Source organism: Solanum verrucosum, unplaced genomic scaffold (genome assembly GCF_900185275.1).
Source record: "Solanum verrucosum unplaced genomic scaffold, falcon-dt-bn FXZP01000100.1, whole genome shotgun sequence".
Classification (NCBI taxonomy): Eukaryota; Viridiplantae; Streptophyta; class Magnoliopsida; order Solanales; family Solanaceae; genus Solanum; species Solanum verrucosum.
The window spans coordinates 1,351,938-1,375,065 of NW_026020254.1; the positions used below are offsets into that span (position 1 = coordinate 1,351,938).

Sequence of the window (23,128 nt, forward strand, 5' to 3'; positions counted from 1 at the left end):
TTGATTCAATTATTTCTTTTATTTTTTGAGTAAAATCAAATCAAATATTATCGATTTTAACAATGTAAAATCAAACGAAATCAAATCAAACTAAAATAAAATTAATTTATTTTATCAATTTAGATCGATTTTTACCAGAATCTTGAACATCGATAACCATCATCTTTGCTTCATGCATTTAGCATGTGACGACATAGTGAATGAGCTCATCCAATTACAACCATCCACTTCTAACCATACAATCTTTGATTCCCTAATCTACTCCAACCAATAACCCTATTTTCCTCTTCTTCTTTTTTCTCAAAACAAAAACAAAACCAAACTCCTTATCAAGAAGAAAAAGCAAAAACAAACTCCTTTTAGTAGAAAAACAAAGTTCATTCAGATCAAGCGGCGCAAAATTCTCCATTTCCATGGGTCCCACTTCAACACAATCTGAACCGTCCATTCCAAGTGTCCAAAGTTCTAGACTTCCACGTGTCTCATAACCTAGATAAGCAAATTGACGATTCTACCCTTCCTTCTCGTACTCATCCCCGTCTCTTCCAAACCGGCAAATTCATGTGATCAGTTTGGTTATTATATTATCTTCTCTCTCTCTTTTCTATCTATAAATTTTCTTTGGACACCAATTTCTCTGTTTTCTCTTTTGCGATTCAGATCTACAGATCTTTTATACTCTTTTATTGCTAGTTGATTTTTGCTGGAAGAGTTTTTCCTGTGGCCATTTTCTCTCGAAGGTTTGTTTTTTCTTGTTCTTTTAGAGCTTTGTGTTTAACTGAGATCTGAAAGATTTGATTTTTATGGGTTTGTTTTGTTTTTCTGTCGGATTTGGATTCTGGGTGTTCTCGATCTGATGTTAATTGTGTGTGGAAGTGATTTATTTGATTGAAAGTTGAGGTTTTTGTATGTGCGTCGGAATTGGATTAGTGAAGTTTATATCTGAATTTGGATTTGGATTTTAACTGAATTTAATTGGAATTATTGGTTTTTGTAGTTTTTGGGTTTGGTCTGATGAAGTCAATTTCTGATTTAGGGATCTTATATGATCTCAATTTTGTGAAATTAGGGTTTTCTTTAGTTGCTTACCCACTATGACAGGAATTGTATGCTAACTCACTCATTAACAAATCAATTTACCTTACTAGAGGATTATTAGACTTAGAAATGACTGTTCTGACTAGTAAGAGTCTTAAAAAGGCCTTAAGCAATACTTCATATTTGAGAACATGAATGTACAGGATTCAATTTCTATGTTGTGAAGGATATGTAATATGACTTTATTGGTGTTCTCACGGATGCTTGAGGACACTGATGATTTGTCTGTGTTGCTGTTGGGATTTTCAACTCTCTTAAAATTCCCTTCTGCTTTTGTTGGTAGATGGGTACCTTTGTTTTTTATGGTTTCTTTAATAAGCTGGATGAGTACTATGGATTATCCTTTACACAGAAGTTGGGTAATTTTGACAACCATCTAGTTTGCTTTGTGTGTGTGTGTGTATATATATACGTATATATATATATATTATATTGTGATCTAAGTATGTCTAGAAACTCTCTTGATTGTGTTTCCAAACTATTTGTTCAGATAATGTGTGGATTTTACATACTAAGTTTGATGTAAATTCTGCAGGGAGGAAGGCCATGTGAGTTGTTGCAAGCAGACAAGTATAGACATCATTTTGTTGGGTTTTCAGTGGGCTTAGTAGTTTGTTAGTTGTTGCCAGATGGGTAAATGCAAGGCTTGTGGCAAACTAGGAAGAATGGTGAGTGACGGGCCTATGAGTGCTTACCAGTCTTCTCTTCTTCAATCTCCTGTTGTTTCTGTCTGGGACTGTATTGTTCGTAAAATCCGGTATTCCCTTAGACCTGAGTTTGTGTAGGTGTAACGTTAGTAAAAGCTTTAGATTGAATAGCATAGTTTTTTTTTGCAATAGTATTAGTAACAGGGCACAAAAGAAAAGATAATAAATTAGTTATAAAGAGAATGAACTTGTCTTAGAAATATCCACAACAAAGGAAAATTCGGGTAGGTTCAAGTGTTACTGATTCATAATTAGTTGGCAAAATGGAATGTGCTAAGGTGGCACCTGCTGTTAGAAAAGGGAAGAAGAAGCAAGTTAAGGATGAGTTGGATCGAATTAAGCAAGCTGAGAAAAAGAAGAGGCGCTTAGAGAAAGCCTTGGCCACTTCAGCTGCCATCCGTTCTGAACTGGAAAAAAAGAAGCAGAAGAAGAAAGAAGAACAACAAAGGCTTGATGAACAGGGTGCCGCGATTGCTGAAGCAGTTGCACTTCAGGTTCTACTTGGCGAAGATACAGATGATTCATGTAAGCTACTCCTCAAGAAGGAAGAAGGATGGAACTCGTGGGATCTTAACAGCAGTTTTGACTTCTTCGTGGGCAGAGGAAGACCCATGCTTCCGCGCCAAGACTTTTCAACATATTCAGTTGAAGGAACAGACTGGGTTTCTGGTGCAAGCGGGTACAGATGCATGTCGAGTGAGTGGGGGAATTCCGAGTGGATGGTTTCATCTGAAACTTGGGTAAGGGATGATATTAACCATCACTACTTTGATGAAGGAAATTGGGAGGTTGCAAGAATTTCTCCTGGTTTTATTGCAGCACAGTCTTTATCATCTCTTCAGATAGCTGAAGATGCTCTCCAGTAGACTCTTATGTCTTCAATCAGGTGTTGAGGGAGTGAATTAATTGGGAGTCTTGGGGTTTGTAATCCAGTTGCTGGTGCTGAACTGCTATTTTTCTTTTTCCTTTATGGGTTTGAATAATCCTCTGTATATATTTGAAGGTGAAACTCACCACCTCGTTTGTGTTATGTTATGTAAGCTTTTGCTCTTGCTTGTGTTTTAAAAAACCTACTGCTGGTATTTATATTAAGTAAATGTACTGGTGATATTATTTATTTTCTTACTATTATGGTCTCGAAATCCTTGCTTGAAAATGTTGAAGTTAACTCAACAGGCTGCTCTGCTTATTTTTTCTTGATAAATGGGAAAAAATTTGATTGAGGAGAAGAAAACAAAGTATCTGAAAGTTAGAAACTGGAGGAGGACGAATGGGCTACTTTCTGTCATGAAAACGACACTACGCAGGATGTACTTAAATATCAAATTTTTGTGGCAGCCGATAACTTGATTTCTTTTTCAACTTTTGCTCAGAGAGAGACTAGACATGCCTGTTATGCAAATCCTCACACGTGGGTCTTTCGTTTTGTGGATGAAGGCTAGCGTCGAATACTTACCACTCTTCCATATTTCATCTGGACCAGAGGAAACAATTTAACCCAACATCACATCTGCCAAGTGGATGAAATTGAAGGAAGAAAAGTCGCCATAGAGAAATCACATATCTGCTATGTAAAAGACATTGAAAAAAAGAACAGCTAAGATACTAAGAAAATCGTTAGTTTTGTGCATGCAGTGTTCTCTAGCACTAATCAGCATAACACAAAAGACCAGAGCAATTTACATAATCCCATAACAAATTGCAATATTTAAGCAGCACCAGAAAAACAAAATGATTTACATATTCCACAACAAATCAGGAGCAATAGGCTTGGCATTTTCTTGACAATAACGGGAATCGGTGTGGGAAACGATATTCCTCATGTCTGACTACAACATGAACTATAACTTGGAACAGGACGGATGAGTGGAATTCTTTTAGTTTTCCTGCCGCTAGTTCTGCCTCAAAGGGGTCTCTGTTCCATGCTGCTGCTGCTGTCCTAGCACCTCTTCACTATCTGAACCAGATGGTTTCGCACCAGTGGTGATAAAGTTTTTAAACCAATTTGCTTGAAACCTAGGAGTTCCCCGACCAGAGTTGCCAGGAGAGTCGGGGGAAGCTGAATTGTTAGAAGCAACTCCTGCGAAGAACCTATATGCCACTTTACTAGCTGTAACGATCTCTGTTTTAGCTTGCCTCAGCTACAAAGAGATAAAGAAGTCAAGTTGAAGCAAAAGTTGTGCTAAGCTAGCAAGCAAAGTTAACAAGCAAACAAACTTACATCAAGGTGCTTATTAATCAAACAAACATAAATAATCTGTTAAGCTACTTAATTCATATTTTTAAAGACTTTGATCGAGTTAATAGTTGAATGTGGAAAATAAGTTGAAAATATATATCCAATCAAGATCTCAGTCATCGAATAGATTGATCTTACATAAAATTAACTATTTGAGAGAAATTTTCATTTCAGAAAAAGGGCCAAACAATTGGTACACATAAAGAGAAATAGAAGCAGAAGAGAACTTTGTTTCGCCTGACCAGCAGGCACGCGGCACTGGGAACTAGGGGATTAGTAACTACACATATTACATTAGAGATAAAGAAATGCACATCCAAAAGTAGAAGAATCTCACCCTAAAAGCAGTAGTTCCTGCTATCTCAACGGCAGCATCACCAGCATGAGCAAACCTGTTAACCCAGCCTGTTACAGAAGCTATAAGAATATGGTCTATGCTGGCGAGTTTCAGACAGAAGATTAAAAATCCAGAAAATTTACGCTGCACAATGTATATATGTTTGTTCAAGAGGTTGCTTGAATCAGAGCACTTGACTAGCACTCTAGCACTAGTGGCAGTTTTTGACCATTGTGTTTCCATTTGGCAGGTATCTATTTCTTGAGGTGACATATCCAAACAGTATAGCAATCAAAAATATAACTTGTCCCAATTACCAATCATATTGCAGTGAACATCTAACACCAATAAACTCCAACAATCAAGAAATGTTACAAAGATCCCATAAGAAACATGGGTAGTTAACCTCATGATTAAAGACGTTGCTTCAACCAGCATGCTTATAGCACTCAAATATCAGTGGACAGTTTGGTTTCATGCTTCTATCTTTCTGGAGGCAGTGTTTTGGATGGCGAAAGGCGACAAGGGTCTGCCTCGCCACAAGGCGAGGCGAGCGGAGAGGCACTTGCCTTCTGAAGAGGCACCAATTCATACCAAAAAATTAAAATATTTAATTGCATATATAAATAATCAAAATCTAAATAGCAATAACATATTAGCAAACATTTCAATTCAAAAACTGAAAATAGATAGTAGATACTAAAAGTCTAGAACTTGAATAAGTAGGCGTTTGGCCATGCGATATCATATCACGATATGGTATCGTGAGATGAAATCAGCGTTTGGACATGCGATTTTACGCTGATTTCATCTCATGATTCCATATCATGAGAGGTGATACCATATTCTCCAAAAACCATGATATAGAATCACCATGTGATTTCATATCATGATTTGAAATATTTTAATACAATAATTGATCCATGAGTTCATATTTTGTTAAAACAACCCCACATTTATATCTACTAACCATTTGTTTCATATGTAAATAAAATTTATAATCACATCATTACTTTTTAAAATTTATTATTCTCACAAATATAAAATTTATTATCACTTTAAATTTGGTGAATATAAATGATAAAGTAGAAATTCATTTGGTAAATATAAATGAGAACAAAGGGAGTAATACTTTTTTGATTTTTCATAATTAAAAAAAACGTCTTAATCTTATGACTACGCATAATATTGATAAAAGACAATTTTCATTGGCGCTGCCGCACTTTCTTAATCTTAGTATTTGCAAAATGTTCGTTCACATGACTGAAGGATATCAAGTCCAATTGATTGAGGACTTAGGAAAATTTGATTAATTAGTTATTAATATTTAGTCAAGTGGACTAGTTATAATTTTTTTGATTAAATTTTATTAGAAGTGTTTTTGACTCAAACTTGTGATAACTTTTTAAAATTTCATTATTCAATAATATTTAACTATTGATTTTTCTTGTAAATAGTTAGAAGTTAGTGATGTTTGTTAATTTTTATCTTAGTGCATTTAACTTCTAAGTTAATATTTACTCACTAATGTATGTTTTTTTTCTACTTTATAGGTTATTTGTAAGAGTAGTTGAGAGATATGAACATATCAAGTACAATTTATGTTCAATTTTTTTTACTTAAATTAAAGTTAGATGAATTAACTGAAGAACAAATAACTTTGTAATAATTTATTATGTGATTTTATAATTTTTGTTTATTTGATAAGATTGAATAAACAATTGGGGCAATTTTAATAGTTTTACAACTTATGGGATTTTTATGTTTATGAGAAAATATACAACACAAAAATTCCATATCGCATGTCCAAACAAACCTTCAATTCCATATCATGATACCATATCATGATTTCATATCATGATACCATATCGCATGGCCAAACGGGCCCTAAGAAAAAAAAGAAGTCAAAACAGAGGTAGAAGTAACTCTGACGTCTGAAGAAGAAGGAAAAAGAACCAGAGGAAGATATTTAGAAGAAGAAATCTGAAGAATAAAAGAAGAAGAAATTATTAGTAGAAGAAACGAAGAAATACGTATCGGTTTAGACTTTGGAGTTGCCGGAAAAGTCTGGCTGGTCACCAAAGAAATCTGGTCACTGGAGAAGTCTAGTCGAGACGACTGGTTGGAGTCGTTGTAACAGTCTAAGAGTGCCACTATGCAAATTTGGAAAGAAAACCTTAAAATTACCTTTTAACTTTTAAAACCCTAAATTGGTCGCCTTTTTTTTTTGTTGAAGAAATACAAAAGGTGACACCTTTCTCGCCATTGTTACCATGGTGTCGCCTTCTGAAGATGGATGTGCCACAGAACTAATAGGCGATGAAGAGGTGATCACCTTTCACAACACTGTCTGGAGGTGATATATTCAAACAGTATAACAATCGCAAAACGATCCACAAATCAACAATCAAATTGCGGTGTATACTTAGCACATGTATACTCCAAGAGACGAGTTCTATTACAAGTTTCCTGATTACAGATGGTTGTTACACTCATGTCCTTCAGGAGAACACTTAATGTGGCCATCTAACTTTTTAATGTAAGCCTAGATAACGTGGACACTTTAGGACTGCTCACTAGCAGATGAAGAGGCAACAAAAATTAAATACTCGGTCTGACTTCACTGCATGAAATACATTGCATGCATAATCATTTGTATTGTTAAGGCAAAATAATATCTCAATTTGTCTGGAGCTGTTACTCTAGTGCACATGATGGGAACCTCAATACAAGCAACAATCAGAACGCAAGGCAGGACTTCAGTAGACGCTTAAATCTAAGACCCCACCCTTCCACAAAATAACGCCCAAAAGCACCTACATTTGGAGAACCATATTTTACAGACTACTTCAGATTAAATAAAAGGTTCTTAGTAGCGTGAATTACACTACAAGCAAAATTTATCATGCCCTCAAAAAACTTCTTTTTGGCAAGCATGTGATTAAATACTTCTTTTGAAAACCGAGAAATTCCGAGGGACAGTGACGCACAGTTCAGAACTATTGAGGATAACGGGCCAGCCACTCTACCCTTCTCCACTTAAATATTAGGGTTTCAATAAGCAACAGGGTTCGAACCTGTGATATCATGAGCTTAACACTTCAATGCTGGAATAAAGAGTTGAAGAAAAACTGGAGAATCATTCGAGCATGTGTTTTTTGGATTATTTTAGAAGGGAGAGGAACCAGAGATGTTTTGAAGGGAAGGCATCATCAACACATGATTTTTTTTGAAAATGAGAAAAGAAATCATCAACACATGATTTAAAAGATAGAAGTTTATGTAATTTAGCATCATGGTGAAATTTAACTGATGTATATAATATGTGGAAAAAATGACGACATATATAGCAGCTCAGACAAATACCTAGCACGTCTTGAGTGCTTGGCAACTATGGTAATGAAATATTTGCTACCTTAACAGTGCACAGATTAGGGGTTCAACTTCAAAATTAAACTTTCTGAGGTTATTCATCCTAATCTATAACTATGGATCATAATAATATTCTTGGCAAATCTAAAGAGGGACTTTGTTATTGGTCCCATCATGTTTGTGCACCTTGTTTCTAAGCCTGAATGTCTATCAATCAATAATTTCATAGAAATCAAGACTAGTAAAGTTGGAACTAAACTTAGAAAGAAAGAAATAACATTCATAGAAAATGTTAACGAAGGTCGAGTTAAAGTTGGTTTTCATGAGCATTGGCAACCAAGAACTGTCTCCGGAGTAAACATCTCACCCCGTGAACAAACATCACCCAATTGAGAGAGATGAGATAGCAAATACGTAGTAATTTGAGCATTTCTCCAGACACTTAAAGTTGTGGACATACATTTGCGCCACATTCAAGTTCACAACTAAGAGTTTGTCTATGAAAATGGTTAAAGCACAAACGGAATTAACAAGCAAGGGAAGAACAGAGAGAGGGAGAAAAAGATTACCAGGAAGCTTTTGAACACCAAGTCTTTCACAAAATTCATCACAAAAGTGATTGCAATTCTTTGACAATAAATCATATGAGTGTCCAGGCCACTCTCTACTAAGCTCTCTCAATATCTCATTCACTTTGAAAATAGAGTGGTTTGTGTTTCCAAGTACAATGCATTCACGGTACGAATACATTGGATTTTTCCCAGCAGGATAGCTAAAAACTCCAGTACCTTGTTCACAGAACCCGAATGACCACTCATCATCTCCATAAACCTATGTCAAATTTACACCAAATCTAACATTTATTAACACAAGCTTAAAAGGATAAACAGAGAAAGCAGAGGTATATACAGTATAAGCATAGCAGCATTTTGACAAAACGAAGCTAGTTGATGAACAAACGACCAAAGTTCAGCTAAAAGTTAAAGAGCTACTGAAAACAGGAAGTGATGAGCTTAAATAGACACTGCACAAGATGGTACCATGCAACACTTCTGCAAATAGATACTGTCCAAGTATATCATCGCAGAATAACCAGTATATCTCATTTTATTTTTATAACCATGGTGTCCGAGGCAGAATTGCACACACATCGACTAATTCCACAAGTACCTGCTACCTCCCACCAACACAAGTATCATGTAACTTCACTCTAAAGCTTTGAAAGATGGGAAGAAATCATCTAGTGTAAGATATGAACCTGACACTCCATGATTCTCAACCCACTACATTGACCACTAGGTTACACTCTTGCTGTTTTTCTTTCTAACTTAACTTAATGGTTCCTACTTCTAAAGTTAGATAAACTAGATTCGATATCAAGTTCTCGAGAGCAACAATGTTACTAAGTTCATTTTGGGTAAACAACAAGGATCATAAAGCTTATTATTACATGTATGGCCCCAAATACGGAAGTGTCTGGTGGACAACATCTCATACAGTTCAGACATTACCGCCAACATTAATACCGTAACATTGCTGGACTGCACTGCATACTACCAAAGTGATCTGTTTCAGTTGGACTGCACTGCATACTACCAAAGTGATCTGTTTCAGTTGGACTGCACTGCATACTACCAAAGTGATCTGTTTCAGTTGGACTGCACTGCATAACTCATGCCTCACATAGGATAATCTCTCCAAAAAGAAATTCCAGCTTGTTAACCGATGCTATTTCTGCCACAAGCACACAAAAAGTGTCAACCACTTGCTACTGCACTGCCCAGCTGCCTCAGACCTCTGGAATATGTTTTGTTGCTTTTTTGGTCTTTCCTGGGTCATGCCTTTCTCTGATAGGGATGCCCTTGAAAGTTGGAGTTCACGGGAAGTTGGCAAAGCCATCAAGAGTATGTCGATGATGGACAGAGAGGAATAAAAGATGTTCTGATGGAATTTCAACTTCTAGAAATCTTTTGCGAGACAGATGTCTAGTTAGCCTTTTTGGTTGGTCCAAATAGAGCCCTGTAAATAATTTAGAACTATTCTTGGATTTTGTTAGCTCTATAGTTTAGAAAGAGGCTACAAATCCTTTTTTTGTGAGCTTAACTGATCTATCCTTGTAAAGCTTGCATCTTCTTGATGCCTTTAAATGAATCTACTTCATAAAAAAAAAAAAAATAGCTTGAAAAATTGGAGAAATTTGTTCCAATGCTCAAGCAGGAACTCTTTCTCTTCTAGTCAACACTGAAAAAGAACAAAAAATTGTACCAACCCTTTTTTTGTGAATAAAAATGCCGTTGCCAGAAAGGCAAAAAGATATTGCATCTTTGAGAAGACAATAGATATGATTAATTTTTTAGCTAACAGCAGAAATAATAGAAAGCTAAGATTTCCAAGAATATATATTTGCAGATGCTTGATGGTGAAAAGGAAACTATTGTGTTTGGATTACTAGCCTAGATTATCCGGCCCACCAAGGTTAGAACTGATGGACTCACACCATGTGTTATAGCTAGAATTAGAACCTAGGGATCTCCCGGCTATTACTCCCATGCCTCAACCGCTACGCCACCCTTGGAACTAAACAGCTTGCAAGTATTAACAGATTTCAAAGACAAAATTTGAGATAATAGCAAGTCATATGCACATCAAACTTGTTTTCAACTTCTACAGTAATTTTAGATGGTAACAAGTTGCAATGTTGACATCTACTATGAACTCAAAAACCTCAGGATTATCAAACGAAAGTTGTGTGTCAAAGGAGAAGCAAAAAAGAAAAGAAAGAAAAACAAACACAAGAAACTTGATGCCCACACGCCACAAGGCAATTGATTTTACTAGTTAAAGAGCATAAATCGAGTCAATTCACACATCCTCATAACCAGTAAGTTCAAGAGAAATATTAATTGACCAAAAACAGAAAAGGATATGTTTGAGAATATACCATGAACGCATTCAACCAGATCCCCCCTTATATGAAATATTCCCAGGCATAAAAAATATATGATTTAACGCACTAAAACAAAACAAATTTCAGTATCCAACAGCTTAAAACAGAAATTCAAAAATCCACTCCCACCGACACTAAACCCTAGATCCAATTATCCTACACAGAACACCAAATTTCCAAATTGAGAGGGGAAAATTACACAAAATCAAGCAGAGAAAAGGCAATTGAAATTCGTAAAGAAGAAGAAGTGAACCTGAACGGCACTATGAAAGATTCCACCAAGACCGATACCGTCTTTGAAAAACTTGTTGATCTGAACAATGGTGTTGTTGGTCTTATCGGAGCCACTATTCGTCACATCATATATGTGGAGGACCACCTCCGTCATCCTTCTTCAAATTTAAAACCCTAAAAAAGCCTCAACAATCTCCCCCAAATAATAATGAAAAAAATTTGAATTCAAATCAAACAATGAAAAAGCAACGTGGTTGTTGTTATCATAACAATCACCATGGACCGTTTGGTTTAGCGATACCCTTTTTCGTTTTCTCTCTCTTTTTTCTGCAGAGTTTGTCGACGAATTTCTTTTATCGATTGGATAAACTTTATGCTTTAATTTTTTTAAAATTATTTTTAGTATATAGTTCCTCCACACTGTTTTAGCTTGTTTTTATCGTTGTGGTTGTTTCCGACTGAGGCAAAAGGGACAAATTGAGGAAGTGGGATACACGCTACACGGATATGGCAGTGAAACGGGGGGTGGGTCCGGGCTGGGCCCGTTTGGATGAATTGTGGGGCCCATTAGTCAAAAAGAGATGGTCATTATTGAAGGACGAGGTGTATTTTTTCTTTTCGGTCTAGAGTTTGATATCCACATTAGAATTCGACTAAATTCAAATTTGCGTTAAAAAGTCTAACTAAATTCTGATTCGTGTCGAGAAGTCTCAGATTGAAAGGTAAAAACGTTTCCTAACAAAGTCGATTATGTACCCAAGAGACTTAAAGTGAAGGAGTACTTACTCTCCATCACAATTCTTATTGGTGGACGAGATGTACTCATTGTTCACACCGACAGCTTGGAATTATTTATTAATAAAAAAATGATAAAAGTTCTTCATTTAGCTGGCTAATTTTAGGCCAAAAAGTTTGGTCAGAAGTTCGTTTTTAATCCCCAACTTTTTTTGGTCTTTAATTCAAACCGAGTATATAGTTTAGATATGATTCAGTTGAAATTTAAAAGAAAATAATAATTTTTCGTCTCGTGAAGATATTTACATAGATATAGAGTTTAATTTTTGAAATTTATGAACTAAAATATATCATAAATATTTATATAACTATAAATTATTTTATTAATTGCATAATGAAAAGTTTACGTCTAATTGTTAGTATAAAATATAGAAAACTAATTACTTTTTGGGAATGACAAAAAAGATGAACTAATCATATACAAAAACATTTAAGAACGAAGATGAAAAAAGAGTGAAAGTTGCCCTTTTTTCAAATAATGTTATTATTACAAATTTAACAAATCTAGTACATGGCCAAGCGGCTACTTACTCCCTTCTTCTAAATAAAATATTGTTTTCATAATGTATGCGACTTATTTCTTTTTAGTTAGCCACTAAAAATATTAATTTAATCTTAATGTTTTTCATTTTAAAGAAGATTTTTTTAGTTTGCATTTAAAGAAGGAAGTCTAATTTTTTGGCAAGTGACGAAAAGCAAAGGGGGGAGAATATCAAACTTTACTTGGATTCATAGAGCAATTTTGGTAATAATATCTACCAAATTCAATTCAAGACATTTTTTTCCGCTTGGGGTGTGGTTGCTAGTTGCTACGAAGAAAGATTCATGAAAAAGGTTTTTCTATAAAATATTTTAATAAAAAATATGTATTTTTAAATATTTGATAGATAAATAAATATTACTTCAATAATATTTATATACAATCTAGTAAAATATTGTGGGAGTGAAACAAGACGAGGTTGATGGTTTGGGGTGGGGGAGTGTTGAGACTTGAATAGCTAGGGATGAGACAATAAACTTGGAATGATCACTTATCATACTTGTTTTTTCATATTTTCATTAAAAACACCATAAGTCATTTTTAAGCTCATTATCTACCATATTAAAGTGGAAAGGAGGTTTAGATTTAATATTCATCAAAAGTGGCGGTGGAATGATAAGATCTCAATACGAAGTCGTCTTTGATAGACAATATTTTACCCCCAAATTCAAACTTCTCGAGTGCATTTGAATTAATCGGGCTCCACAAAAATCCAATACCAAAAAATAAAAAATAAAAAATACTAATTCTTACAAAAATTTCAGAGGGACCCATCGAATGGGGGTTATTTGAATTTTAAAAAAATTAAGAAAGATGGAATGGCTGTATAATGCTATATGCTTAAACTAATTTATTCAAGTGTTGTTTGGTATTAGGTTGCAAATATTTTTCCATTAATCAACTCGATAAAGGCAAAATTCAGTATTGGCAACAAGTCTTTCCAGTCAGATTAATTGCAAGTAGTTGGCTGTTTTCACTAATAGCCACCACCATTACCTAATTCAAGAATATTATAGTTGCTAAAAATGTGCTAGATTTTTAGTAATAGAATAATCATCGAACTAAATTAAGTGCTAAAGTTGGTGGCAAATGTGTCAATATAATAAATTTAAATGTATCTTAAAAGAATGTTATGAAATGTCGTGTACCAGAATTTTTCCATGTGCATTATATGACTTTGTAACGACTTAGAATTCCTTTTTTTTTCTTTTATCTTTGAAGGATTCCATTAAAAATCTTTATAAAATAAAATAAAGAACATGACATGTGCATAATACGTTTTCGAGTTAATATCTCAAAGAGTCACTCAACTTTAAAAATTTATCTAGCAAAGTCACTAAATTTTATTTTGTATCAATAAAACCATTCGATCAAATTTATCATTAAAAAAATAAAATAATTTTAAAAAAAATATCTGATCACAATTAAAATAATAAATAAATGGTTTAAAATTACTAATTTATTATATATTATAAAATAAAATAATAATTTTTTTTTTTATCAATTTCATTTGGTAGATTAATATTGCTTCATTGCAATGACGGCTGTCAAACTTGCGTTGGTAGTTTAATCAATTTCGATAATTTATCAATTTCATTTGTTAACTGCTTCATTTGATAGTAACCACACTTGTTGTGGTGGTTTAATCAATTTAGTATTTGTGTGAATATCTTTTTACATTTTAAAAATAAAAATAAAAGTGAGGTTCCATGTATCATGACTCTAGTTTGGAGAATTTTAGGTTCAAAGTTTGATAAATTTATCTTTTATTTTGAATTTTTATTATTTTATAATGAAATAGTAATTTTGAGTCATGTGTTTAGCAGTTTAATCATGAACATAATATAAAAAATAAGAGTAATTTATTTGTGGTGTGAATTGTTTTTAACAAGAAAATGATTGAGTGATTTATTGATATAAAGGCCTAAGTTGAGTGATTTTTATTGATACAAAATAAAGTTTAGTGACTTTGCTAGATAAATTTCTAAAGTTGAGTGACCTTTTGAGATAGTAACTCTACGTTTTCTTATGACGTGTAACAGTAAAAAAAGAACACGTTTTCTTATGACGTGTAATAGTAAAAAAAGAACAAGAATCAAGATAAAATCCATAAAAATGTGTAAGAGATAATTATGATTGATTCTTTATTTATATCACTTAATAATAAAAATATAATTATAGAAGACAGTACAAAAATAAGTAATAAAAGAACAAGGATCAAGGTAAAATCCTAAAAATGTGTAACAAATAATTATGATTTATTCTTTATTTATATCAAAAACTAATACTCCCTCTGTCCCAATTTATATGACTCACTTTCATTTTTGGTCAGTCCCAAAAAGAATGACACATTTCCTTATTTGGTAAATATTTAATGACATTATCCCTATTTTACCCTTCTTGAATTGGACTATTTTGGATTTATATTAATGACTGATGTGACATTAACTTATGAGAGAGAGAAAAGTCATAAACTTTTCTATTCAAAGTCAGATATAGTATTTTTTTTATTTAACAAATTAGACTTATTAATAAAGGTATTTTCGGAACATTGTAGAGTCTTTCCATTTTTCTTAAAGTTTGTGCCAAATCAAAGTACAACATATAAAATGGGACGGAGGGAGTAATAAAAATATAATTATTAAAGACTAATTATTTAATAAAGTGAAATTAAATTGATTTATATATAAAAAGTGATTTGTTATAACCCGCAATTAAAATGTTATAAGCAATAATATTTTAAAAGTAAATTTAAAATCCGCAATAATGCCCCTTAAACATATATGGGGGGTGATTTTTCATATTTATTTAGTTATTTATGTTTTTACTTGAAATCAAACTTAATAAATATTATAAAGATAATTTTATTTGTGGATTTGATTAACAAGTAGCAACACTAACACCATGTAATATTATCTTGTCAATATTTATGATAATATTTTAAAATTATAATTTAGTTTAAAAAATTATAAAAAAAAAACATACTTTTAAGAAAATAGGGCTAGACCGGCAAGCCTGTAGCATAAGTGTGGGTTAGGCCGACCATTTTTAGACTCACACCAAAAATGGGCTAGCCCGGTCTGACCCCTCAAATTTCAAAGCATGTATGGGTTGGCCCGAATGGGGTAGGCTAGCCCATATTGACAACTTTACTTTTTATTAACATTCAAAAATTTCCTTCAATACACAGGGGAACAAAAAAAAAAAAAGTAAACAGAAAAACACAAATCACTCATTAGCAAGTATTGTATCATCTTTACAAAAAAGAACTAGAACTCCTTCAACTATCAAACTCTTTCATCTTTAAAAAAAATAAATTATTAGAATTCCTTCACCTATCAAACTCTTTCATCTTTACAAAAAACCTATTAGAACTCCTTCCTTCAGCTATCAAACTACTTTTCAACTTCACAAAAACAACCCAACCCACACATCAGACCACTCGACTTCCGTGTTTGTAACCCTACGAATGAGGCTTCACATCATCCGATTCATAATAGCTTACAAAAGGTTACTTGTTTTCGATTTTATTCATTTTTCTGCAACTCGAGTATAAATTGGTGTAAGAAGTCGTTGATCTCTTTTAGCATGTTGTCGTTCCAGTTCTCTGCCCCTTAAAAGAGTCTTAATCGAAAACTGTATGGCGGCTAATCATATACTCGTGATGGTGCAACTTATGTTGCTGTCATTGATTCTGCCCTTACTCAAAAGGACTATCAGTTTATCGCTCTGCTTGATTTGTTTGAAGCTCTCAATAATCCTATCCGGCTACTTAACTGGAATTTTATCACTAGTAGACCTTGAGAGGATATATGGCTGGAAATTTCATGCCAGACATCGAACGTAATTGATATTAATCTTGTAGGATTGAACTTATCGGATAATTTTAAAGATCAAATTTTTGACCTCCAGAATCAAGAACACCTGAAAAAGCTTGACTTGAGTTCAAACAACATTAACGGTCACTTACCGGATAGCTTGCCGCCTACGCTAGTAGATTTAAATTTGGCACAAAATAGCTTCACTGGAAGCCTTACTCATACATTGACTTCAATGACATATCCCAAACACCTTAATTTGAGTCACAACTTCTATCTGGAGAACTGCCAGACATATTTGGTGTTTACGTGAATTTAACTATCCTGAATGTTTCACACAATAACTTCAGTGGAACTCTACCTCTTTCATTCCAAAATCTGATTAGTCTGAGAAGATTAGACCTTCAGAACAACATGTTCAGTGGATCAATTCTAATATTAAGTGATCTTCATCTGCATAAACTGAACGTTGAAGATAATCATTTCTGTGGGGTAATTTCCATCAGCATTCAATTTATAAGCAAGTAACCAATTCCTGATTAGATTAAATTGTCCTCCTGGATTCTTGCCTGATATTAAGCCTGGCAACTAGAGTTTCTCTAGTCCTCCTACATCAGTATACATCAGAAAGAAATCAGATCCTAGATTCATAGTTACTCTGGTGGTTATAGTGTCACTGATAGATTTTGCACTATCAATCATTATTGTTATTCACCTGTATCATTTTCATCAAAAGCAGAGACTCGACAACATATGAGACAGCTTAATTTCATTGCAGTCTCTTCCCATAATTACATCCCCAGGTTCTTCAAAAGCGGACCACGAATGTCCAAATATTAGAAGTTGTGACACTTTTTTCCTATCTTCAAGGAAAAGAAAACTGTCAGAGGCTTTTTCAGTCAGTGCATCCCAAGACGCTGAATATGATAGGGCAAATTTTAGCAGCACTAACACTTCCAATCTGTGCATCCCAAGGGGTCTTTTGTGGACTAGTATTAACAAAACCAAAAAAATTGCCACCTCCACCGACCATGACACAGGATTTGTTAGAATTTGACCTGTGCGACGACTGATTGTGCTTCTGCAAGCTACATATTAATATGATCTTCTGCAATGAATTGAAACTTTATTACTGACATGATTTCCTAACTCTAGCCTTTTTTTAAGCTTACTGAATACCCTATATAGTTGTAACAAATATGATCATAATAACAAAGTTGCAATGCTTGTAGCTTACAGAGTTTATCCTGTAAACATTAATTCTTAGAAAAGTACTTCCCTCTGCTTTATGGTAATGTTGTTAGAAGAGTATGACTTTCATTTAAGTATGGTCTCAACTCTCACCTTGATTAAGATAAAATTGCTAGTGACTTGATTTTTTAATTTAACAGTAGAATTGGATGTGAAATTTGTTCTCTATTTCATGATAAATTTTATTTCTTGGTCAAAACAAAATCAGGAGGAAGAAATGAATGTGTTGGCGGCGGGCGGCGATAATAACAAATCTAAAAAACTAAATAATCATGTTGATAAGGGAGGTGAAGTGGCTAGAGAAATAAAATGAAAAAAGAAGAAGAGCGTATGATGGTTGCGGCTACCCAAGAAAGTGATCGCGGCCAGCACAAGGAAGAAGAAAGACATTTTTTTAATTGGAAAATATTCAATCGAAGGCTTTCATGTGAGCAAAGTGTCATGTAGGCAAAAAGTGCTCAAATGGTATCAATTCGAATTTCTAGAAGTGTTCAATAGGTACAAGTCTTAATTAAGGTGTCTAAGTGAATTATGCAGACAACTTTAAGGGGTTGTAGATGACTTAAACCTTTAGCTTATATATAGAGGATTAAATCATCGATTCTTATAAGTATAAATATTTTTATTCACAATCTAGGATGAAAATTGGACATGCCATCGGTATGATTGTTGTACAAGATTATATATAATTTATCTTGATTATGGGAACGGTATAGTTCCAACTTCTTGTGCTAGTGCATTTTGTGTGTGTTGAACGGGACCGAGTAGAAATAGTTGTTTTAGACTGACGGACAAAAGCATATTTTCTAAACTATTAAATGTACTTGTACTCTTAATCCTAATATATCTATTATGATCTGTATATATTAATTATAGACTTAAGTCATATACGGCCCCGTAAAGTTGTCCGCATATTTCACTTAAACACTTAAAACTCACCTTTGTTTCTATTGAACACCTTATTTGTTGAAAAGTCATTCCTATTAGACACAAAATGTTGACATGTCAAAAACGTCTGTTTCACTCTCTTTAAGCGCATAGAACTGTTCAAAATAATATTTTTTTCCTCTAACTTATATACCTAAATTAATAAAAAAGGAAAGAATATTTTATTTTTTAAAATAGAAAAGGAAGTCGTCTTCTTCATCCAATACACCACTCTCTGTTTCTTCTTTCTTCTTCTTTAGCTGTAATATTTTTACCAATTCCACTCATTTTCGGCGACATCGTTGCCGTCGCCTCTATTGCCATCCACCCTTCTCTTCTCTCTCTTTTCTTTAGCCACCTCTCCCTCCCCCTTACCACCATCGTTTTCTGGCAAATTTTATATTTTTCAATAAGGTTTAATTTCGAGCATATACTTATGTCAATATAATCCAACAATAAAGAATCACATCAATTAACTAAAATTGATAGTTAAAAAGAAACGAAGAGTTCTTTAACTCCTGAAAGCATCAGTTATGAAATTCAGAAAAATATTTTAGGTAACTCCATTTTTTTCGGCCATGGTGATAAACCTTATTCATCTTCCTCGTATCAAACTAAATGGAGAAAAAAATATTACAGTTGAAAAATAGATTGGGAATGGTACGGTTGGGATTTCACTGGACAAGAAAATGTGGGGTGGGTGGGTTTTTTAGAATATCATTTTTTAAATATTTTTTTTATTCAAATGTCACATGTCATCATTTAATTCATCAAGTTGCCATGTCACATCGAGTGTAGTACACACTTCTCTTATTTTTGGTTGATTGTCAAAAAAATGTCAAATATGTATCAATTTTAAGGGGCATAGGTGTTCAATAGGTACAAGGGTTAGCTGAGGTGTTTAAACGAATTATGCGAACAACCTTAAGGGGATATGGATGACTTAAGCCTTTATTAAAAGATGAGAATCTGAGATGGGTCAATATGCCTAGTAGATTGGATGATAATAATATATATATTGGTGAAATAATAAGTTAGTTGATGAAATCCAATTCTCGTTATAGAGATTGATTGATATGTTTTATTTTGAGAAACTTATAAGTTTTCATCGTGTCAAACCTTGCGAGTTGGTTTATGAATTCGACATATGAAATAAGTTAAAGTAGTGCTCTAAATGAAATTAATCATTAAATTAAATTCGTCGGTAATTTAATTTGTTGATTAGTATATGTAATCGTAACATGGGGAATTACATAAGTGTTTAATGGGGAATTTCGAAATATAAATAGAAGAGTGCAATAACGAATTTCTAGTGGAATGATTTGTAATTTCTTATGGTTAGAATAATCCAAATTAATTATTTGAAATTATTTCCATAATAGGAAGCCTCGGTAATTAATTATGTGGTCCCTATAGTGCCCATATTTAATTAGAACTCAAAATCCTATTTCTATGGGAAAAGGAAGAATAATATGGGTTTTTTTTTTGTTTTCTACTCTTTTTTGTAGTGGGAAGAAATCTCTATAAATAGGGATTCTCTTGACCTAGAAAATAGATAAACCAATTTTCTATACGATACTTGTCTACCCAAGTATTGAGAGAGTTCAGATGTGAATAAGGCTGGGCATCGGACCGGGTTGTACTCAGGAGGACAATCCTTCGGTTGAAACTAGTCGTCCCCCTATTGTTCCAACTAGAGGTAAGAACAAGGTACAACGTACTTTAAAATCAAATGTGTGAAAATTTCGTTATTTGAATGAAGAAAAAACTTTTAGTATATGTAATCTTTGTAAACAATATTTTAAATATAAATTTGATGGGAGTGGAGGTTCAACAGGGGGATTAAAAAACATCTAATTAAAAATCATAGTAAAGAGTGGTTTGCATATTTATCTTCTCTTGGTGTTTGTGAAGATTCTAGTGTTGAAGCATCGGCTAGAGGATCAAATATGATTCAAGGTGAATTAAATAATTCGAACCCAAGTGGTCCTCTTACACATTGAACCTATAATAAGGATTGTGATCATGAAAATTTTGCTAAAATGGTTGTTGTTTGTGATTTACCTTTTAGTTTTGGAGAACTTCCGGGTTTTATTGCATATATTCGTGATACATATAATCCTAGTTTTAAAGGTTTATCAAGAAGCATGGTAAAAAGAGATATTTTTGAATTTCAAGAAAAACATTGTTAATAGTTGCGTGCCTATTTTGAAATAATGGATTGTAGAGTTGTTGTTACCATTGATATGGGTCGTAGTCCTAATGATTTTGATTATTTAACTGATACTGCGCATTGGACTGATTATAATTGGAATTTACAAAAAAGAATTATCGATTATAAAATTTGTCAACAGAAAAAAACTGGAATGTATATTTCTATTATTGTGTTGGAAATTTTAGATTTTTTTGGTCTTTTTGATAAAGTCATTAGTATTACTTTAGATAATGCTTCTGCTAATTTAAATGCTATTAATATGTTAGAACTTAAATTTTGTCCTATTAGTAAATATGTTTTTCATGTTAGATGTGCTGCGTATGTATTAAATTTGGTTGTTAGTGACGGTGTGAAATTATTTGAAATTAGTTGTGATAAAGTTTATAATGCTTGTTTTTATATTTTTCATATGCCTAGTAGTAGTAGAATTAATCAATTTAAAGAGTTTTGTAATGCATGTAAACTTCCGTTTAGAAAAGTTTCGAAGCATGTTAAAACTAGATGGAATTTCTTTATAATATGCTTGAAGTTGCTTATATATAGAGAGAACATAATACTATGCAATTTAATAGTCATAATACTTATCCTGAATTTAAACTTAATGATAGTGATTGGGATAAAGTAAATGAATTTAGAATATTTTTGAAATCATTTTATGATGCTACTAAATTTTTTTATGGAATGTATTATCCTACTATTTCTAAAATTTTAATACATATATGTGAGATTTCAACTCTCTTTTCTGAATTTAAAACAAATGAATTATTTACCAGTGCTATTGAAGTTGTGATTACAAAATTTAAGAAATATTTTTTTCCTATCCCTCAAACTTATTTAATTGCAATTCTTTTCAACCCTGAATATAAAGAATATGGTGCAAAGGCTTTAGTTGAATGCATTTATCAAAATTTAGATAGTAAACCAGAAGAAGAACCCGATTTGGTAACATGTCAAAATAGTATAAAATTATTTGTTAAAGAAATGTATGATAAATATTGTTCCTTAGATAATGTTGAAAATCCTCAAATGTGTATGCCTCGAGTAGGTGCCATGGTAGAGTGAAACATAAACTTGGTCTTGACTCTTCTAATAATTAAATATGAATTTGTTAAATATCTTGAACATGGTTCAGATAATATTACAAACGAGAAAGGCATACCATAACTACTGAATTGGTGGATGGCTCGCGAAACTCAATTTTCAAAACTTAGTAGGATGGTGAAGGATGTGCTTGCAATTCAAGGATTATCAGTAGATTCGGAGGCAGTTTTCAGCGCAGCAAGATTTCAAATTGGAGACCACAAATATTCGTTAGTAGAAGACATTTTGGAGATATCAGTGTTGTTTACAGATTGGATAAATGTTGAGCGGAGAAATCAAGGATTTCCAAAGTTAGATAGTCAATATGAACTTTTCATAGATTTAGTCATTGGATGTGATAGTGACGATGGCATGGAACTTCAAGATCGTCAACGAGCTTTACCAAGACCAGTAATTGATTACGGTCAATCTATAGCTGAGTTAGAGAAAGGCTTTACGGGACTATACAACTATTAGTATTACATTTGAGGCTTAGTTGAAACAGAACCCTTCCTAGAAGGTGGCTGCGTAAATTATGCACTCTACTAATAGTTGTAAATTGTAATTGTAATTTGTAATACAAATTTAAATAAATTGGATTGATATTTTTTAATTTGTGTCATTGTTTTATCCTTATTTTTATTTAATTTTTTAAAATTACAAACTTAAGTTATTTAAATTACAAGTTCTAAATATATCTTATAAGTTATAACATATTAATAAGTAATAACTTATAAACTTCAAAAGATTCAAATCTTGAAAACATAAGCTCAAAAACATTTTTTTTAAAAAACTTTATTAAACCTAACTTGCAAACTTAATAAGTAAAAATTAAAAAAATATATCTTTAAAATAACTTAAGTAAAATTACATTTTAAATTTCAAAACTATTAATTTAAACTTAGAAAAATAAAAAAACATTCATATTTTCGTAATTCAAAAAATCAAAATAACTAAATATTTTTTATCATTTTTTGAAATAGCTAGATGTATTGTCCCGTTTATCCCATCCCGTTCTATTCTGATCCGTTCCGGTCCGTTCCAGTTCCATCCCGGTATATAGTGGGACGGGATGGAATCGAGTATCCGTTCTGGTAATTCCGATCCGGTTCATCCTGGTACCCGGTCGACCCGTCCCATTCCAGTCCGGTACCGGTTAGTTGCGGTCTGACTTCTACATGTATTTAGGAGTAATTCCATGTAAAAAATAAGCATGTGTGTGTATAATGTGAATTCCAATCTGTTGGGGTTATATATTAGCTTATTTATTGCTAGGATTCTAGATTTGTGTTTATTAATCAAGTATCACAGTCTATTTAGAGTAGAATGTTGATTTATATCATTCTTTCCTAGTAGTTAGCAGAGCATGACAAGTCATTCGTGTCTATCAAATATGGTCTGAATGATTGATGTTACAGTTCAAATATTATAATTGAGAAAATGATTTTATTGGTCAAAAGATGCAATCGTCCGGGGAGAAAACATTTCTTTAAGTTTTTAATAGATGGTTTTGGGAGTCATCCTAGAACTCAATTCTCTAGAAAAAAATTCAACAAATAAAGTTATT

General features: G+C 32.9%; 2 protein-coding genes across 2 annotated transcripts; one reads left to right on the forward strand and one right to left on the reverse strand.

Moving 5' to 3' along the window:
- The first annotated feature begins 508 nt into the window (after positions 1 to 508).
- LOC125833227 (uncharacterized) lies at positions 509 to 2,948 on the forward strand. Its single transcript, XM_049512372.1, has 2 exons — positions 509 to 740; positions 1,634 to 2,948. Exon 2 carries the CDS (start codon positions 2,069 to 2,071, stop codon positions 2,669 to 2,671), a length of 603 nt encoding a protein of 200 aa, XP_049368329.1. The 5' UTR covers positions 509 to 740; positions 1,634 to 2,068; the 3' UTR covers positions 2,672 to 2,948.
- A 500-nt stretch (positions 2,949 to 3,448) lies between these two features.
- Positions 3,449 to 11,309, reverse strand: LOC125833222 (uncharacterized). Its single transcript, XM_049512370.1, has 4 exons — positions 10,954 to 11,309; positions 8,323 to 8,584; positions 4,382 to 4,449; positions 3,449 to 3,946 (listed from the first exon to the last, which is right to left on the reverse strand). Exons 1-4 carry the CDS (start codon positions 11,086 to 11,088, stop codon positions 3,698 to 3,700), a joined length of 714 nt encoding a protein of 237 aa, XP_049368327.1. The 5' UTR covers positions 11,089 to 11,309; the 3' UTR covers positions 3,449 to 3,697.
- Positions 11,310 to 23,128: the final 11,819 nt, after the last annotated feature.